The following is a 20,963-nucleotide window of genomic DNA, read 5'->3' on the forward strand; positions in this document are numbered from 1 at the left end:
ATTTGATAGCAAGTGTATTATGTTGAAGGTATGAGAACTTGAGTATGAGCTTAACAAATTTCATTTCTCTCTCCCAATTATAAAAAAAATGTTGAAATTGAAGGTTTAAACATTATGGTGTCAAATCCAAATCTCATTTTGTATGAGTTTTTATTTAAAAATATTTTTAAAAAATATTCTCATAATTATATAATTTACTTTGTAAAAAGTATGATTTATTAATTCGATTCTTGAGTGACCCCAATACAATTAAACTAAATAACGGTATAGTATGCCCAGTTTTCATTTTTGTTTTCTTCCTTGGATACTAGACATTATACTATAAAATTAAATTTGGTGTAAAGTTTTTTTTTGGGAGATTATGTTTTATCAAAAAGAATTTAATAATATTTGGTACACTATCAGTGGAGTTTTTAAACTCTACAAATAGAGTCAAGAGGTTGACAAGTGTCTTATAAGATATAATAAAATATTTAAAAAAAAAGAGATACATAACTAATTTTTAAGCTTGTTTATGGAATAAAAAAGAATACTTTGCAGTGTACTTAATACTAACTTTTTTTTTCCTTGATTTCGGATTATGAAAATTAGGAATTTTTAATACACTTCCATGCATGCGCAAAATATGTATACGCTTCTAGGATGATTAGTTCAATTGCTTTTTTTCCCTTCTCAAGGTAGTTTAAACACCCTTTTTAACTTTGCAAATGAATACCATGGACAGAAGAGAAGCAATATGTGGTAGCTCAAAGGAAAATTAATTAAAATACAAGGTATCTTAAATTATTAATAGAAAAAATAGGGTCGAAAATCAGTTAAATAAGCCACTTTAATTCAGCAGGTGGCGTTAGAAACGAATGCAATAGCATAGCATGAAGAGCAATCAGCCTTTTTAAGATTTTCAGCAGATTGACTGCTCATCATGTTATATCATTCCATTCCATTCACATCTAATAGAGCTTCAATGATTATCGCCAGCTCCTTAAAAGCTGCCGGCGCCTGCGAATGCCGGTGCCCAGTAATCAGCACCATTACAATCACTTTCAACTGGATGAGTGAAAGATACTGGAACCAAGCACAGCCCTCTACTCCTCAAGCTCTTTGGTTTTTCCTGTTATATAAATATAATTATCAAAACCAAAAGAAAAACACACACACACAGTATGATAGCGGCAATGATGATGTTAGTGATGATAAATACTTTTAAAAAACAATATAGAAATGGGAATGAAAAAGGGAAAGGGAAAGGAGGAAAAAGCATTAATTAGAACTACCATATATCTTCAACTCCTTTTCTATATACTAGTTTAATGCACTTCCAAATCATGCTTATGAATAACTTTTATTCACTTAAAAAAGTGTTTAAAAGATGATATCCGGAACCTTGTTCTTTCAATGCTTTCCTTTTATGAATAAAATAGTAAACACATGTACAAGCCCACCTATCCCCCTACTTTGCTTTTGCTAGGTGTTTGATCCAATAAAAGCATACCTTTCCTTTCACCTCAGGAAAATCTAATTTACCCACCAATTTATTATTTACTTGTTAGATTTATTAATTGTTATATAGGCAAATATGTTAAAGATTTATTTGTTTATCATCTTTGAAATTCTTTTACATCTAGTTAATTTATCTCTAACTACTTATATAAGTTTTTACTATCACTTGCCATAGTTGCATTGACATTGGGAAAGGAATACATGGATAGGTATGGGTACACTTACAGATTGTTGGTTTGTCACGCCTGGAGATGCAGTACCCAAGTAAGGGGAGCTAAGAACCTGCGTTTAAAGTGGGGGGGGGGGGAAAAGGAATTAATGTTTTTTTTTTTATGACTTCCACGACTAAAGAATAAAGATGAGGTTTTTAAGAGAAGAAGCATGAATTATCGAAACTTGAAAAACTACATGCTTTAACCCCTCACTTATTTCTGAGCAGCTTGGGAGTAGGGCAGAAAGTGTTAAAAAAGAAAAGAGTGTGGAAGAAACATCACCTCAATTTGATCCTGAAGGAATCTGATATACCCAATAACTTCTAACAACACAGAAGCAGTGTCAGTCTGCAAAAAGAGCACACAATCCCCCCCCCCCATATCATCTTTCAAACCCTTCTTTAATGTTAAAAGAGAATAAAGCCACTACATACAAAATAATAATAATAATAATAATAATAATAAAGAAAGAAAGGAGTTAAGGGGGAAAGTCCATTCAACTTTGATGATCAATGCAGTACCGCAAAATTCATATTTTAAATAGATAATGGAATCAAAGCAATTCCTTTATGGGTTTTATTATAAATTAATAGGTACTGTTTTATGTGTAATATTCTGTACCAGCTTGTTCCTCGTTTGTTCAGTTTCTGTGGTTATATTGAAGAAGAAGGTTTAAGGGAATTTTTCGTTTTTAGTTCTTACCTTTCCAAATGGGGAAACTAACTGGTGAAGTGCTGTTATTCTATCTCCTAGCTTCTCTTTTCTCACCTGGAAAAGATAGATTTAGCAGAAACATACAGGGAAAAAAAATTTCAGCACATACTCAATAATGTTAATTGTTTATGTTGCTGTTTTTGACCCTTTAATAATGTGGTAGCAAGTAATAGCTGAAAAAGAAATACGACATGCTTGAAATTAGACAATAAAGAGAAAGTGAGATAGCAAACAAAGAAAGATTCTGTGTTACCTTTAGAGGTGGTTGGCTTGAAGTTGAAGATGGCTGAACCCTAGCCTTCTTGAACCGCCCACCTGCGACTATGCTATTACACTTTTGCCAAAGGACAAAAAAAAGAAGAAAAAGAAGAAATGAGAAAACCCAGAGAATAAACGAAGGCAATTTTGTCTGCCAAATAAATGCAAGGCAGCAACGGCAGCAAAACAGAAGGGTTGTTTAGTTTTTTGTTTTTCTCTTTTTTACCTTAGAAGAATGATCTAAACCAGGTTGATTAACAGTTGTTTCATGATCTGCCGCTTTGTAGGAAGACAAATCTATCATGTTACTACTTAAGCTAGTAATACAAGATCTAGGAGGGGAAACTGGCATGATTTGGGACCAAGCAGCTGCTGATGCTTGAAATTCATCATTGCCATGACCGAATATGTTGCTATTTTGAGTACCCTCTTGCTTTACGTCAACAACCGAAGGAACCCTTGGCGATGGGTTTAGGATTTGGCTTTCCCAAATTTCCAACTTTTTAGGCTGATAATGACTTGGTCCAAACCTTTCTTCTTCACCAGATAATCCTCCCCTACCCAACCACAATCATTACTTTATCAATTGCATTAGATTATATATGTGCTACACAAAGCTATCTTATTACCTAAGGTAACCAAACACAAGCAAAATAAAGAAAAATATTCGCGGATATATCAGAGAATTGCAAGAGGGAGAGATTCAATTTGTAAACAGCACTAATAAAATAAAAAGGAATAACTGTCGTGAAAACCAGAAGTTGATATAGTTTGAGAAAGCTTTTTTTTTTTTAAAGGTAAAGGCAAAAGATAACTGTAAACTAAGAGACCAAAGAAGTACGATTATGGATCAAGAAGCCCATGAAATTAGATTAAAGAGAGAGCAAAGCTGTAGCAGTAAGAGTAACATGAAAAAAAAAAAGTAGAGACGAAGTGGAGAGAGCTCACAGGAGTAGTTGGCTCCATGACTGTAGTGGTGGAAGCTCTTGATAATGATGATCAGGCAAAGAAGTAGGAAGAAGAGAAGTAGAAGTTCCAAGAACATACTGAGGGGGAAAGAGAGATGGGGTTATTGGAGTTAACAGATTAGAAGAATGCTGTTGCGAAGGTGGAACCATGCTAGGGTTTCCAGCTGCCATCATTTGTTTGCTTAATCGCACTGTTGTTGTTGTTGTTGATGATGATGATGAGCTGGCTACTCCAATTTTCATATGCCTCTTTGATCCTTCAAATTAAAAAGAAGCTCACCCCCACAACCAACAATACTTTTTTTCTCTTTTTACTTTCTCTATGATCACTTTCCAAAGTTTCCTTTTGTTGATGCACTCAAACCAAACAGGCCACTTGCTTTGCTAAACTCATTTATATAAAGAACCATCTTCCTTCCCTGTTTGGCTTCTCAGAAAAAAAAGGTGAGTCTATGGCATTGAAAGAAATTTTGATATCAAGGATGGGGTTTCTGTGATTTCCATTTGTTTCCTCCCTTCCCTTTCCCTTTCTTCTTTTATATTCTTTGGCTTTGCTAAGCTTTTTGCTTTATTATAAAGTGGGGCAGAAAAGCTGGTGGCCAGTATTTTCAGTCCTCAAAGCCTTAAACTATTTCCCACTACCACCTTTTTTTTTATTTGGTGTGTTACCTTGGGAATTTTGTTTTTGTGGGGGGTCTTTGTAGGTTAAGGTGTATATATGATGCTTTTCTTAATGTCATCCAGTAATAAGTATTACTTAAATTTTATTTAATTAAATTTTGTATTTAATACATCAGTTTATTGAATTTTAGATAGTAATGCATTACTTATATTTGTTTATTATTTGAATGACAATTAATCGATGTTTAGTGATTGTATCATACTTTTTTCTATTATTGTGTAATCATTCCAGTCACAAAAGCAAAACTAACACTTAGTCAGCAGTATCAACCCTAAACCCGTAAATTCTAATAATTGATCTACTATTGGTATCAAAATACCTTTCTCTTATTTTATTGTTTGGGATTTTATTATCAGGGGCTGCTTGCTTCCTCTTTCGTATGCACATGGATATACATATATAAATATTTATAGAGAGAGAGATGATACTTATTCTGTATCAATTTCATCAACAAATTTTCAGCCTAACGGATGATTACCATAAATTTCTAGGAGCTATATGGAATATGGACAAGTGTCCACTATATAAGATATATTTAAAAAAAAAAACTCGGAATGCTTTTTTCTACAATATTAAGGTAGGGAATGGAGGTAAAGTTTAAATTCGTGCCAATTGAGTGTCGATAAGAATTTTAACTATTGTTCCATTCAAATCAAGACAAAAGGATTTGAATGTTAACGTATAATATTTGAAGTAATATCTAAAATTTGGATCAATAAAATAACCGACAAATCTTAGAAACTTTTTAGGGAAATCATAATTGAATTATAAGCTCTTGATAAATCAAAATATAATTTATCATGTATTAATTTATAATTTCTTATTTTTAAAGGGATTAAATAATTTTTTTATGGTGTGAAAATATAATTTTATCATATATTAATTTATAATTCAAATTGAATTACATTTTTATTTAAAGAGGTCAAAACGCCCCTTCAATTTTATCTTTGAATAGAATGTTTTGTGATGAAATAATTAACATAGACGAAAATAAGTTTACCATGAATACGTATATACAGATAGGCGCACTTGGGGTAAACTCGTTTTTTATTATAATCAATATAGACAAGAAGGTCAATTCCTATCTATGGTATGGTGAAAGAATGTGTGTAATAAGTAATGTATAGGAAATTGAGAATCTTTTTTTTTTTAATAAAGACAACACATGCAATGCTTTAAACTGTACAATACATAGATTTTAGGACTGATCCAACATCAATGAAACCTACCATTTGAATACCCAATTATTCTAAAAAATACGCTTGTTAAACCTAATTTACTTGCTCTATTTTTAGCATATCGAATTTTGAACAACACTAACCTCAAATGTCCTCTGTGAAATATTGCTATATATACATATACTAAGACAGTTGGGGGGTTCCCAGTTTTCACTTTTCAGTCATGTAAGCTTGCTATCAACGAAATCAACCAGTGGTTGACCATAATTAACCACTGCTGTTTTTTAACCCCCAGTGCTTCACTTTCCAATGTTGTTCCTAATTTTAGTGCCGTACAATCACTTACCAATTCTTTAATACTAGATTCTCAATTTCACTCGTAAAATAAGATTACAAACTACTTTATGGAATGGGAACGTGGGCTTAAAATAACAATATCAATGTCTTCTTCAACTTTTATACTGGAAAGGTTGTCCGAAGAACGTAACTGTTTGTCCAATGGATAACATTCATGTCTTTTTTTTTTTTTCATAGTCTAAAAATAATAAAGGGGATTGGTGGGTTTCTATTAAAACTATGGACTGTGTTGCTTTAGCTGTTAGAGATATTTTTAATGAAATGATGGAATTGTCATTTTCAGAACTATGCTGGGTTTGAATTGTGACTTAAAGAGTCTAAACTCTAAACTTTGTTGAATAAAGACAGGCAAAATTATAGCTGTTCGTTACTGAATCAGACATACAGGTTCTAATTTAGACGATAGATTTGATTTTAGGGGTTTGAAATTTTTATTTTCAATTATGCTTTATTAAATAAAGTGAAGTGAAAATTTAAAATATCAGATTAAAAGTCCAATTCAAGTAAAGTTAGATTTCAGGAACCGGAACTCAAGCATCCGATCGTGTGTGGCGTGGATACCTACCCCTTTATTGCCCAAATAGGTTGGTCCAATTGGTAATTTGCGAAAGTAGCTTTTTGTTCAATTATCAATTAGGCTTCAGTATTTATAAAAAACCATTTTAAGAGTAAAAATGTAGAATTCAGCAACAAAAACTTTTTGTTCTTTATAATGGAACTTATAGAAAAAAGATGTAAAAGTTTAAACCAACAAAAAGAAAATGCGAAACACATTGATGGCCGCAAGTCGAATAGCATACGACCAAAAGGGTTGGGTTGACCCCACAGCTTTGCCAATCAAATCAGGGCCCTATTAAGCTTGTGAGCCTCACTCTTTTGTTCCATGCCCATGCCTTTTACCAGGTGACTCGCTGGGACAGCTACAAGGGCCCCGCCTAGTCAGTTCACACATATTTTGAATGTTAAAACTTAAAATCCTTCATATATATATATATATAAATTTATATCCATTTTAGGGTACCACTCCACCATATATGTCGTGTTTTTTTAAAATTAAAAAATCAATATTGTAAGAACATAATGAGCTTTTTATACTGAATTTGTTTTATTGAAAATAATTTTTTTTCAATTTGGAAAAAATTGTCAAACATAAAAATTATTTTGCACAAAATTATCCAAACACTTTTTTAAAACTATTTTCGATAAATGAAAATATTGTAATGAAGAAGAACTGGTTAAAGGACTGGTTTTTAAATAATTGGCAGAAAATGTGGGCCTAAACGGGCCTCGTTAAATCCTGAAACAAAATGGGCCTCTTAGCCTTCCGAATAGCTACAACATTTCAATTAGGTTGAGTTTTAATTTTCGATCCAAATCATTTTGAGTGTATTTTTCAACATTACAATAATCTATATATAATTATATATATACTATAGCTAGATTTTAAAATAAAAAATAAAATTTTACTTATGTGTCATAATTCACTGCTTGCCACATGTACATATCTCTATAAATTACCATAATTTTATAGTTTGAAGTTGAAAGCCATAGTTATATAAAAAATTTACTGAAATTCAATTTAATGGAATAATATCATATTTGGTACTTGAATTTTATCAAATCTTCTAATGTAGTACATCTACTTTGAAAGTCTATTTTGATAGTTGTACTTTTATATTGTTTATCTATGTAATACTGTTAATTTTTGACATACCAAAACATGTGGCTGTATTGTAAAATGTCACGTGTCATTTTTTATTTCAAATAATATAGTGGATCATAAATTAAATAATCCAATTTTTTTTTTTAATCTTCCTAAATCTAAGAAAAACAACCGCATTATTTCTAAGTGGTCTTAGATTTTTTAATCTTCCCTTTTTATTTATCGAAAACAAACAATAATTATTAAATAAAAAATTCAGGAGCTTATATGGATGGATAAATTGAATATTGTGCCTAATGAAGTTAAAACATTGCATTTTACAAATTGTAAAACATTTAATTGTTTCAGTAAATGTTACTCATTTTTTTATAGTTTATTTATAAGTTCAAATTTTGTTATTTTTTTATTTATGTAATCATATGTAATGACCTTACATATTGTATTTATAAAAAAAACATATTAAACTACAAAACTATAAAAATAGAAAATAATTGAAAAATGATAAAGTTTCTACACAATTATAAAATGATTTTAGTTGTAGAATTAAACAAGTTAAAAGATCCTTAAATTTTTATTGAACGTTAAAAAAAAAAGGTTGACACTATTAAACTTTCAATAATTAAAAAAACAACTAATTAGGGTGTTTTATTAATAAAAATTATTATTGAATAATTTGAACGTTAACAAAGATTAATATAATTGATAGAAACCGACATATGACATATTGATCTGGTAAAATGTTCAAATAATTTGAGTTTTGTATTATTTATAGTAGGTTTTAGAAATTCTATAAGAAGAAGAAATAAGACTTGCAATCTAGATGACATTTATAAATTTGTATGGTTTTATGATTTTTAATAATTATTTATATTTTGTAATATTTTTATAATACTTTGAATCATGTCTAAAATAAATTTGGATAAATAATTGTTTAAATTTATTTGAATTTGAATGTGTATTTGATGTGATTTTTTTTAATAATTTTTATATTTGTTGACATTTATTGTTATGGAGGATTCCATATAAGTTTTTTTAAGAGCTTAATTTAACTTTTTATCAACTTACCTAAAGGTTTTTTTTGGGGGGGGGTGATTAAATAAATTATAACACAAAAGGATAAGAAGTGAATATAAAGATACATATAATTTTATTTTGAAGATAAAAGATTTATTTAATATGAATTATTAAGAAATTATAATTTATATACGAGGTATAACAACGTAAATATAATAATGATACATGGAATAAGATGACCCAAAACACAAATGAAGATTACAAATTATTGGTTTCTCTACATCAAAGATTGAGGGTTATATTTGGCTACAGGCCATTCCCCATTTATACCCAAACATGATTGTGGTGCAAGAAGACAAAATCAGCAGCTCATTAATTTTTACTCCTCCTATCTCTGTTTTAGCAATTTCACCAAACATAACAAGTTTCTCTGAGAGCACCTCATTCCTTGTTTGTAGTGAAAGAAAAACTGGCCGGCCCCCCAGCACCTTATCATTATATGTTTTTAATCTTTTCCGCACTTACTTGCTAGCATTTCAGTCTATTTCAGGGATGGGGTTTAGGTCTAATAAGCACCATAAACTGATTAGTCCAGACCTTGTAGGCTTGTCTGTTCTGCAACTATGAAATTCTAGGCTCTTTTTCTTGTAACATTCAACTTGTCCTGCTACTCCCCCAACACCCCAAACATTAACATTGTATTCGTGCATTTGTGTTTTGTTTTGTATAAAATTTCAGTAAGTTGAATAATTGCTGGTGTTGTGTTTTATATTTTCAATTCCAAGATTACCAATTCTACCATATTGACGTGTAATCGATATGTGATGGAAAATTCCGTCCATGAAAGATCATTTTGAGTTATCGCATTTCACCATTTGTTGATGAGGTCGGTAGCAGAAGAGACAAAGAAAAACAGCCAAAGCCATGTCATATTGGGGAAAATGAATTGGTGGGATTTGGGTATTCCATATCTAACCCAATTTTAAGGTTAGATTCTCTCGTAAAAGATTTATTCAATACCCAAATAATGTAGAGGTAGGTGCTTTTGTCACTATTCTCTTCCAACTTTATCCCACACGCTACTTACTCACCACAAACATGTTACAGCAAAGAGAAACAGGGATGGAATAGGAGCAGAGAAGAAGAAATATCAGCCATATTTTGGTTTTGTTTTTTCATACCCAATTTGCCGGTTATTACATTCTGCGGATGTTAGATTTACATGGGGTTCTCATGCTATAATTATTACACACCTAAAAACTAATTTATTTGGAAGTTGACACTATCCGATAATGCAATCCGTATATGTGGTTTATTTTGGCTGTAGTACATATATGTGTGCATGTATAAAATGTAGATTCCAGAGCTTCCATTTTCAGTCTGCAACTGAGATTAGGTTTCCATCGTTATCATAGTTTTAAGAACCCAAAGGGAATAAACACAATATCTCATTTAAAACTTTTAACCACTTTCCTCAATATTCCTTGCATGGGTTTCGTTGTTTGGTTTTTGTCATATAATATTTGATTGATTTTGCCATATCAAATGGTCAAAGTGTTATCAACATGGGTAAAGCAGAATATGTTGATGATCAATTCCCAAACCCTTTCTGTTACATTTTCATACGATTGGTCCAATCCATCTGCAAAAAATATTCCCAGATTTTAATGCATGACAGATCCATGTTTTTAATTTCCTATAATAATTCCTGATAGCTACCCCTCACCGGTGCCGTCTTTAATATGAAACTTAAGACCTTGCAAATCCTTTTCCCTTCTTTTTTTCTTTCTTTTTCCATTTAATTGGCTGCTTGTGTAGCAGATATTAGTCTAAAATCTAAAATTTTGAAACCTTTTCTCTTATGAAAAATTCCATGTATATTTGTTTCTGTCATGCAGTGTAATTAGGTTCACATCATTATCTTTGAAAATTAATGAGTAAACATGTTAGATCCAAACTGTCACTTATGTTTTATGAAATGTCATTTTGCTTAGCTTTCATTTAACAGCAATTTAATTACGTTTTTTTTTTCCTCTTCATGAAAGTTCCCTTCTCTTAATCTAGTTAGTGTTGCTTCATAAACACCCCCCCCCCCCAAAAAAAAAGAAAGAAAGAAAATTTCATGGTCCAGGACAGGGTCATGAATATAGAGCTTTTGTCCCTCCCTGTTGATTTATTTTTGTTGAATTATGGTAGAAATACTTAAACATCTTACATTTCCTGCTAGTCACTTCCAAGGACCCTACCCTTATATCGTTATCGATGAGGTGTTTGCTACTGAGTTAAGACACTTGCACCCTTAATTGAATGGTTTATATATGTGTGTATAAACAGCTAGGTCCTCACCAATAATTCAGTTCTATCCTTAGCTGCAGTGATTATGGAAAATGAAGAGCACATGTAATATAATCAATCTTGTAGGCTCAACGAAGGAAATGCACGTCTGTTTGAAAAACCAAATTTTTTTCCTGTTTCTTGTTTGGTAAAGATGTGGCCCTTTGTGTTTTCATCCACTTTTCTTTTCCAACATGATAACCAATCGTAAATGTCTTGTTATCATGGATGATTGTATGAACCAAGTATCCCGGGTTTATTTACAATGCTTAGAGCTGCACTTGGTCTCTAATTCATACTGTTTAATTATAGCGCGTTAGTTTGGGTTGATTTTGACTCGGCCGTCGTCCACATTACTGTTTTAATTGACAAAAAAATTTGACCAGTCATTTTAGAACCACCACCATATTCATGGGCTGCAATCAGTAAAAGGAAATTCCAGAATATAATTTTTTTTCTTTTAATGGAGTTACTGTTTGTTGTTTTAAAGTGAAATTTGAGTGATGAATGTGTAAGCAAACATTTAGCTTTTTTTTAGGGTGAGAAAGCATTTTTGAAGAAAACACAAGATAATAGAGGTACTTAAAATGAATTCCATATGCTTGGAAAAACAAGCTGAATTTTCTCTGTTCATTGAAAGAAACAATTCGGTAAAAGAAACTAAAGAACACTATGGGGCAACCTACTTTTTTCAATTTACATTCATAAAAAGAATGCCGCAATTATTTTTTGATCCCTGGAAATTAAAAGTTGAGCATCCATGGATTAAGACCAGCAACTGGTTAATTTTGATAATAAGGACAATCTCCAAAATTTCTTCATCATATCTTCAACCAACAATGGTGAGGCCTCAAGAGTATATATTCTTTTGTTTTCAGATTTATCACTTTAAACCCACTAAATTCATTAAAGTTGCCATTCTTTTTATTTAAAATAGCTTCCGGAAAATGATTGAAAAATAGATTGAATTTTTGAAAATTTTGATTTCTTTTTTGGTGTTTTTAATGATTTTGTGTATTTTTTTTCTTCACTAAATTTCCTTGAAATCATTTTCTACGATCGAAATTTATTTTATAAGAAGATAATATTTTATAATAATTAATATCATATAGAAACTTAATAATAAATCATTTCTTATTAAAACTTAATTTGAATTAAATATATTACATACATGAGAGTGGATGTTGACATATTAGAGTTGAAGGGGATAAATAAAGTTAAGCATGATTTAAACAGATACTCATATGTTATACTATAAAATATTTATTATTAATATATTTATAATTATAATATGTATTTTTATTAAAATATTAATATAAATATTTTTCAACAATATATTAAAAATATTTTTTAAAATATAAAATTATTGTTTTTAAAATTTATTATTAAAACAAAAGTTATAATATTAAATAATTTATTAAGATAACAAAACATATTAATAATTTTTTATATTATTAAAATAAACATTAAATATGTATATTTTATAATATTGAAAATTGTAATATTTAATATTATATTTTAACATATTAAAAATAAAAAAGATATTATTAATATAATAATATTAGGTTTGATTCAAGTTAATTTTTTTTAAATGAGCTCTTTTTTTAAAAAAATAACTTGCATTCTATAAAAGGGTAAGTTAATTTATAGAAAAAATGACTTATTTTTAATTATTTTCGTTGACCATGCTGTTTTTATGAAATATACACAAGAAAATGTAGAATAAATGCAACATGATACATTCATATATGATTGATAAAACATATTTTAATAAATGTATTATATACAACTACTAGAATGAGTCCAGTGATTAAATCTCCACGTTCTATAGGCTCATTAAGAAGTAGATGTTAGTCACAAGTTTTAAAACTGCTACTTATCAAAGATGAGTCAAAAAGAATATTTTATGTTAAGGATGATTGAAAACTTGTAAAAACAGAGGTTTAATAACTTATTGATGATGTGTTTTTTAGTAGGATGTACATGCAGTCCGTTTGTTATTGTATGCCTCATCCCTTGATAGGTACTATTATCAGGTCTTCGTAAGTGGAATAATTACTATAGTTTGAGCTTCATGCATATTCTTTTGAGTTTTAATTTATTTGGTCATTATAATATTTAGGGTATTTAGTCCATAAACATAAACAAATACAGAAGGCAAGATTATATGATGAGCTCTAATTATATCACCTATCAAGGTATGTAAGCAAAAGAAGAAAAATGCATGAACCAAAAGGGGTAAAATGTTGCTGTTGCCATCATTCCTGCCACTGTTTATGCTATGATCAATTGACAATTTTTTCTTTTTCTTATTCTTTTTCTTTTTGTGAAATTTTAAAATATTCCTGCAATTAAATTTCCACTACTATCCCCTTTTCTGTATATTCTTTTTTTAATATTTATGCATGATGATCTGGTTTTTTTAGCAAACAGACGGAAGAGCATGTGAGTTTAATTATTCAAAAATATATTTAATATTTATACTTCATTTTTGGACAGCATTTAATTCACTCCAATATATTTTTGCCTTTTTTTTTTTTATCATTCCATGATCCATTCAGAGTTAATCTGAGATTGCATTAAATTAAGAAGATCGGTCAATCCCAGAGTTTGCCTGCTACCTCAGCTTTTATGTCTTTTTGACCAACTTAAGACTACCCCGACATAAATAGAGAAACACTGTCGAGTGACATTAATTTTTTATTCAAAAATAAAAACTTCTTTTTTCTTTTTTATAATTGGACTGTGATTTTTGGAGATCGAATTTTATTTTTTATGCTTGCAAATATAATATTGTTGCTAATTTTTTTATTTAAAATTAATAATTAAATAACCTTTATGTTAGATATTTTTAAGATGTTTAATACGATACTTAAATTTCGTTATTATTTTTGTATTACAAGTAAATTGTTGATTTTTTTATTTTGATTTCATTAAATCTAGTTTTTGTATTTTTTAAATTAATTATTGTTAATACTGGATATCAACAAAGTATGAATGAGGATGTGATAGTGCTAATAGAAACCGGTTCACTAAGGTTGGCAGAGAGCCGAAGGAGGTGAGTGAGCAAAGAGCTAAAGTTGTTATGCTGAAAGCAGTAAGGAGGCTTGAGGATGGATCCCTTCTTCCTCGTGTCTAAAGGTATTTATAAGAGAGGTTTCGTGTTTGTTGGCATGGTGAATCTATTGTCAGGTTATCATTGCAGGACACACAAAGAAAATGTCTATTATGAGATGTATTTTGTCATTTATTCTGAACCATAGTATAGAGTGATTAAGCCTACATCAGCCTCCTTACACACGCATGGTAAATTTTAAAAATTATGAGTAAATTGATATAATATGTAAAATTTAAGAACTAAATTTAATATTATACTAATTTTTTAATTATCACGTCATTCTGTTGTAACACGAGCCCATAATTAAATCAAGTGTGATGTAATTTACCCATAATTTAAAAGAGTAATAACATAATTTCACAATAAATAAATCCTTGCGAGCATCAATCCAAGCAATCCCATCTCTTTCCATTTATAAGATGATGGATTAATGTAACGCCCCTAACCCGAATCTGTCGCCGAAACAGGGTTACGGAGCATTACCGAAGTTTACAAATTAATTATCAGGCATTTCATTTCATCTAGCATTCATATTTGAAACTAATCAAAATCATACATATTGTCCCTTAAACGAGCCCTCGAGGCTCAAATTTACACATTAGAAACATATAGGGACTAAGTTGAAAACTTAAAATTTTTTTGAAAATATTTAAAGTTTCCAACACTGCAGGGGTCACACGACCGTGTTTCAGCCCGTGCCCGTGCCCGTGTGAGTATACTAACTTGGGTCACACACGCCCAAGTCACACGCCCGTGTTCTAGGCTATGTAAGCATTCTGTTATGTGCAAATTTAAGATACAGGGGACACACAACCGTGTCACCTTGCCATGTGTCACACACGGTTGAGACGCACGCCCGTGTCTCTGCCCATGTGGATGAAAATAGGTCATTTTACAAGTCATATTTCTCACCCAATTTTGTGTCTATCTACAATCAACAGTACACATATCAACAAGCCATAATTAGACATTCAAACAAGCCAAAATAAATGGCTAAACTCAACACACTACATATAAGCCATCATTAAACAAAATACTTATACATGTCATTATAAACAAAATCAAAATATTTGAAAATACCGATAAAACCGATGGATAGTGTGATATATCTCCGACAAGCTTCCAACCGAATCGAGCTTCCGATAATCTGAAAAGTAAAAGAAAACAAATACGTAAGCAATGAATGCTTAGTAAGCTCGTATAAATTCTAATCATAGTTCTTCTTTTTCAAATATGAAATTTATACTTATCAAGAATAATCTAATATTGCTACCACAATACTCATGAAGTTATATTTAACAACTCACTAAGTGAATAAATCTACAGTGTCACTTATACATAATATTCCTAACATAGTAGGATTTTAAACAACTTTAACTCTTCCAAATTTCTTTATTTTCATTTGCTTTTCTTTACTTTCCACACTCATTCCATATGCATAACACATCAGTCATAAGCATATCATTCAACCATAGATACAAGCTAGTGCATTTAAACATAAAGCTTTTTCAAATTAATCACACAATAACTCATTTTATAAGAAATTGCATAACTTAAAACTTACCATTCTTTCATGAGCACAAGTATATTTTCATTTGAGCACTTACCCTTTCAACGCATCATATAATAAACATATTACCATTTAACCAGTAACTTGGCACTTGTCTGAGCGTCAACAACAACACTTGTTAGCATACTTGAACATATTTCATATAAATTCAACATTGATAAACTTATTTTATCAACATATCACACTTGAGTTTATTACTCATCACAAGTTACATAATTTCCATGTATCAACATATCAAGATATTGATATATATACATATCATGACACACATCATTCTCTTACTGTTTCTTCATATACATATATCATCCAAAAACAACTCCTGTTATTTTATCATTTGAAGAACGACTTACGGATATGAGTACATCATTTTCAGAAGCCCGAAGGCTAAACAGAAGCTCATGAGAGCTAAACAGAAAGTAAACACAAAAGTTCGCAACAAATGTTGAACCTAGATTTATTTGGATAATTTGCCGTCAATTCATCCTTTACATTTGTAGTGCCATAACCTAGTTATGGTCTTATCATCAGAATGCCATAACCCAGCTATGGTCTTACATATAAACACTATTATGGTCCAACCATGGTCTTACGTTCATAGTGTCATAACCCAGTTATGGTCTTATCATCAGAATGCCATAGCCCAGCTATGGTCTTACATATAAACATTAAAGTTTAACCATACAAACTTACCTAAATTGAATTGTAATAATTGTAGAAGTTCAGGGACTATTTCACTATTTTCCTTTTTCACAAGTATCTACGAAATCTTGATCTTGTCCTATTGATTTCAATCTTTAACTTGATTTTCTCTCTCCTTCAGCTACTATTTCTTGAATCTAACTTGATATTCTAGCTCCCCATTGTCTCCTTATTATTTTTCTCTCTTGGTAGCTATGGAAATTCTTTTGATTTCTAAGTGAAAATGGTGAATTTTTGGTAAAAGGACCAAATTGTAAATAAAGAAAATTTTTTTCTTCTCTTCTCTTCTCACGTGGGTGCATGGATAGATGATGAAAATTCTTCGTCTTTCTTTCCTTTTATACTAAATAAAATAATAATAAAATATCTCATTAAAATATTAATAAAATAATATTTATCTAATTAAATAATTATAAAATATCATCAAAATATCTCTAATATCATCATTGCCTTCTAGAGTTCTCTCTCTTTCTAATTGACTATTTTACCCTTTATGATCTTTTAAAATTCCATCATTGAGTCATCACTTAATTTGGTAAAATTGTGATTTAGTCCCTCATTATTCTTCACCTATTTAGGTAATTATACCAAACTCGATTTAAAAAAAATAATTTTTATACAAGTTTAAGTTATAAGTTTTTATATTATAAGCATGAACATGTATGGGTAATTGAGATAGTCATGGTCAAGTATTTATTACATTATAAATCTTAAAAATTTATATGTATTTTATAAAGTTATAACAAAAAATATATTATTTAAATATTATTTTTTTAAAATCATGGTCAAAAATTTTATTATAAAAAATAATTTACATTTTATAAAAGTATTAAAATATATTTATTAATAAAAGGTTATAGTTAAGAAGTATGGGCATAACTTATTTATGTGTTTATGATATATATTGCAAAAATAATATGCTTATTCGTTTAAAAAATGTTATAGTTTTTTTATCACAACTTATTTATAAAAAATAACTTTATAAAATTATGGAAAAAAGTTATATTATTTATAGGAAGTGCTATGAAAGTTATTGGACATTTTATGATTTTTTATTATTATAAATGTTATATTATTTTTCACTTAATTTACATATTATAAAAATGGTTATAACCTAAATTACAAACTATTTGTATTGTGAACCCAAATACTACATGGTAGATGTTAATTATGCAAATATAAAATGTTTTCTAGCATTATATTGTGAGATAAGATACCATTTGAGAAAATGGAGCTAGACACGAGCACGAGAGACGACTTGTAAACTCTTGAAACGTAGTTGAGACTTGAGAGAACTTTTGTTGTTTTAAAGAAATATTTCCAATATTAACAATATCACTTTAGCATAACGTAAAAAAGATAAAGTTGGATCATACGAGCATGTTGCATACTTTATAGCTTTATTCATAGGTGGATTTGGGATGATCTATACTTCAAAGAGTACATGGAAAAGAAAATCTTGATAATCTTAATGGTACAGATTCACGTGACGATGAACTTAATTAAGGATCAACATTTGATGAAACGGATCTTATGTTAAATATTAAGGGGAATAACTCAACAAATATAGAACACTAGAGCAATTAGATAAAATTACATATGATGTTTATTTTTATTAACAATTGTGTTATCAACTACTTTTTTGAACTAAAATAATATACATATCATGATTTGATTTTAATTTATTACTTGTTTAGAATTTTTTTTATTGTGCTAATAAATTTTTTTATAATAATAAATACTTTTGAAAATATAAATCATGTAATTGTATAATTACAATTTGTGTAATTACTACTCTAATAATTAAACTTTCATTCAATTACTCTGAACTGTCCAAACATAACCTAAAAAATTAAAATAAATATAAACAAACATATCATCCAAACAAACAAACAAACTTTCGTTCTATTTTTTTCTTCTATGAAATTTAAAAACTCACGCAAGTAATACAACATAATAAGTCTTTATTTTTATTAGTCAATAACTTAATTCTATAAATAGATCACTGTTCAATTGAATCCAACAAATTTCCTAGATACATCCAAGCTCTCATAAAGTAAAATTTTACTCTTATTATCAACGTCTATTTTAGTTAGATTATCGACTTCTTTATTAAAATCTTTGAAAATATATTGAATCGACCGTTGAGTCAATTTAACCGCACAAAAATTAATTCTTCTAACCACTCTATTACAACTTTGGTCCAATCTATTACAACTCCATCAATGACAACCGCTTTATTTTAAATAATACAGGGACCATGTTTCTTAATTGTAGATGAGTATATAATTGTATTCCGTCATGAATATAGATATTTATATGCTGGATCACATAAACAATACATGAATAATTAGTATGTTATAAATAACATTTGATTATTATATATATTATTAGTAGAACATACCATTATATGGTGCTCCGAAGGATAACACTTAATATGGTGGTTACAATTTCTGTATTTTTACACTTACATACTTAGGATTAAAAAATAAATTAATTAAGAATTTGAAAACGTTAAATCTCACTCATGTCGATGATGGCCAAGTCTTTAAAAGGATAGCACTCGTGTTGGAAAAGGATCGCTTAATAAAATCTGAAAATTCAACTAATCTAATCAAACAAAAATAAGAATAATATAATTTATTTAAAATTTGATTTGTTAAGCTAAATTTTATTAATAGCTATCAAAGCATTAAAAATAAATTTATTTACTCTTAGGGAATATCTAAATTTAAAATTTAGAGAAAATTTTATTGAGAGGAACAGTCAAAGATCCCGGACATAAAAAAATATAAAAAAAAACAGTTAAATTCTTAGTTTTAACCTACAATTGTTGGTTTGATTGATAGGAAAAATAGTTTTTTCTTAATTTTATTATTGAAAATCTTGAAAGACAGGATCTCGTACGTGGAGATTATGAAACCTTTGCAGATTATAGTATTCATTTTAAATCCAAAAATAAAGTTGATTTGCTTCGCATTATTATTGTTCAATTCGAAACTAACTAAAAAAAAAAAAAGGGAAAATCGACAGAGAAATATGGTATTGAGGAAGCATGCCATCTTTACAACTAAATAAGAAAGATAAAATAAAACATTGCCGATTGGACCTACTTACCAAATGGCAGCTCTTAGTGGGCGGCTTTCTTTTTCACAGTGATGCAACGCACTCAGCCTCCCCTTCAAAACACAACCAATTATTACATTTTATGTGGGGGCTTAAGAAGTTGAAATTAAATTAAAATGAAATTAAATAGGTGGCATATCCTAAATTTACAAAAATTTGTTACCTTTAAAATTTTATGTTTAAATTTGATTCATTTTTGTAGACAAGAAGAATAAAAAATGCGAAAATATTTGTGGGAGGAGGACTTCTTTTTAATGTGTTAAAAATATAATTTATTTTTAATTAACTCTTAATAAGGTTGGAATTCAATTCATGACATAAGCTTTAAAGTTGACTAGAATATAATGAAAAATATAATATTGACTAGAAAATGTTTTTAATAAAAATTTTAAATACGGATTATAGATAGTAGTTATTTTTATTTTTTGTAATTGAGATGGACAGATTATATAGACAGAATAAAAGAAGGTATTTATTAGTAATTATTATATAAAAGTGAAGGAATGTTTGGGCAAATAAATAAATAAATAAATAAAAGTGAAGGAAAATGTTTGCACTTTTTGATGTAAAACTCGTAGGAATTTTCCTCATCAAGTAGTTCCATAAATACAATTGTATGGTCCTCACTCTACTCTACTCTTAACATCTAAATAGTGATTAAACTTTTTTTTCCTATGAATAAAAACATAATGTTAATAACAGAACAATTAATGATTAGGAATTTGTATGTAAAAAAGGAGATTATCACATCACCAGTGAAGTTTAAAAAATGAATCAGTATATTATCACACATATGTTCTTATAAGATGATAATAAAATATTTTAATTTAATTTGTAAATTCTTTTTTCTTTTCATTTAGGAGATGGTGGGGGTAAAAGGATGGATTAGGACGGCGGTCAAAGAGTCAATGACTCAATCATTACAGTTTACCTCCGTCAACCCCAACAACTAAGCGCCATTATGTTTGGACAACTATACCATACGGTGACGTGGAAATATCTCTTGCGTTCATATGTTTCAGCCGTTATAGAGCGTCGGATCATGGTGCACGCGTGGTAATGACTGTTTCTTAGGGATTTACACAATTATTATCAACAGATACGGGCGTGGTAAGAAAAAGATTCACCCCGACACTTTGACTGCAGTAATCAGTAATTAAACCAAGCGTTTCCAGCAAAAGATAACTGTTCTTTTCTTCTTTATTTTTAGATATTTACATTTTTCATATCTCCATAGCACCGTTAGGAAAGAAATTATGAATTAGCTTTAATACTTTTGTGTTTGGGTATTTTATATATATATATATTTCATGTCTACTTTATAATATATATTCGGATTTTGTAATTATTTCTTTCTAATAATGTTAGTTATTTAGGTTAAAAAAAAACCCATATCGGAAGGTTTTGTTTGTTTTCTTTTCCCCACACATTGATATCACTAATAAACCCACATATTTGGCAAATGGTCCTTCTTAAGATCTCGAATTGCCTAAAACTATTGCATGTTGATTGTTACGTGACAACTTTCCAACAAAATATTTCTCAAATTTCAAGACTTTATTTTTGTTCG

General features: G+C 29.3%; 1 protein-coding gene across 1 annotated transcript; it reads right to left on the bottom strand.

Moving 5' to 3' along the window:
* Positions 1 to 757: 757 nt before the first annotated feature.
* Positions 758 to 4,272, bottom strand: LOC121203156 (transcription factor bHLH68). The gene is made up of 7 exons (XM_041093716.1): positions 3,633 to 4,272; positions 2,911 to 3,241; positions 2,680 to 2,760; positions 2,415 to 2,480; positions 1,995 to 2,060; positions 1,726 to 1,782; positions 758 to 1,111 (listed from the first exon to the last, which is right to left on the bottom strand). Exons 1-7 carry the CDS (start codon positions 3,893 to 3,895, stop codon positions 983 to 985), a joined length of 993 nt encoding a protein of 330 aa, XP_040949650.1. The 5' UTR covers positions 3,896 to 4,272; the 3' UTR covers positions 758 to 982.
* Between the last annotated feature and the right edge of the window lie 16,691 nt (positions 4,273 to 20,963).

Source organism: Gossypium hirsutum, chromosome D05, assembly GCF_007990345.1.
Source record: "Gossypium hirsutum isolate 1008001.06 chromosome D05, Gossypium_hirsutum_v2.1, whole genome shotgun sequence".
Taxonomy (NCBI): Eukaryota; Viridiplantae; Streptophyta; class Magnoliopsida; order Malvales; family Malvaceae; genus Gossypium; species Gossypium hirsutum.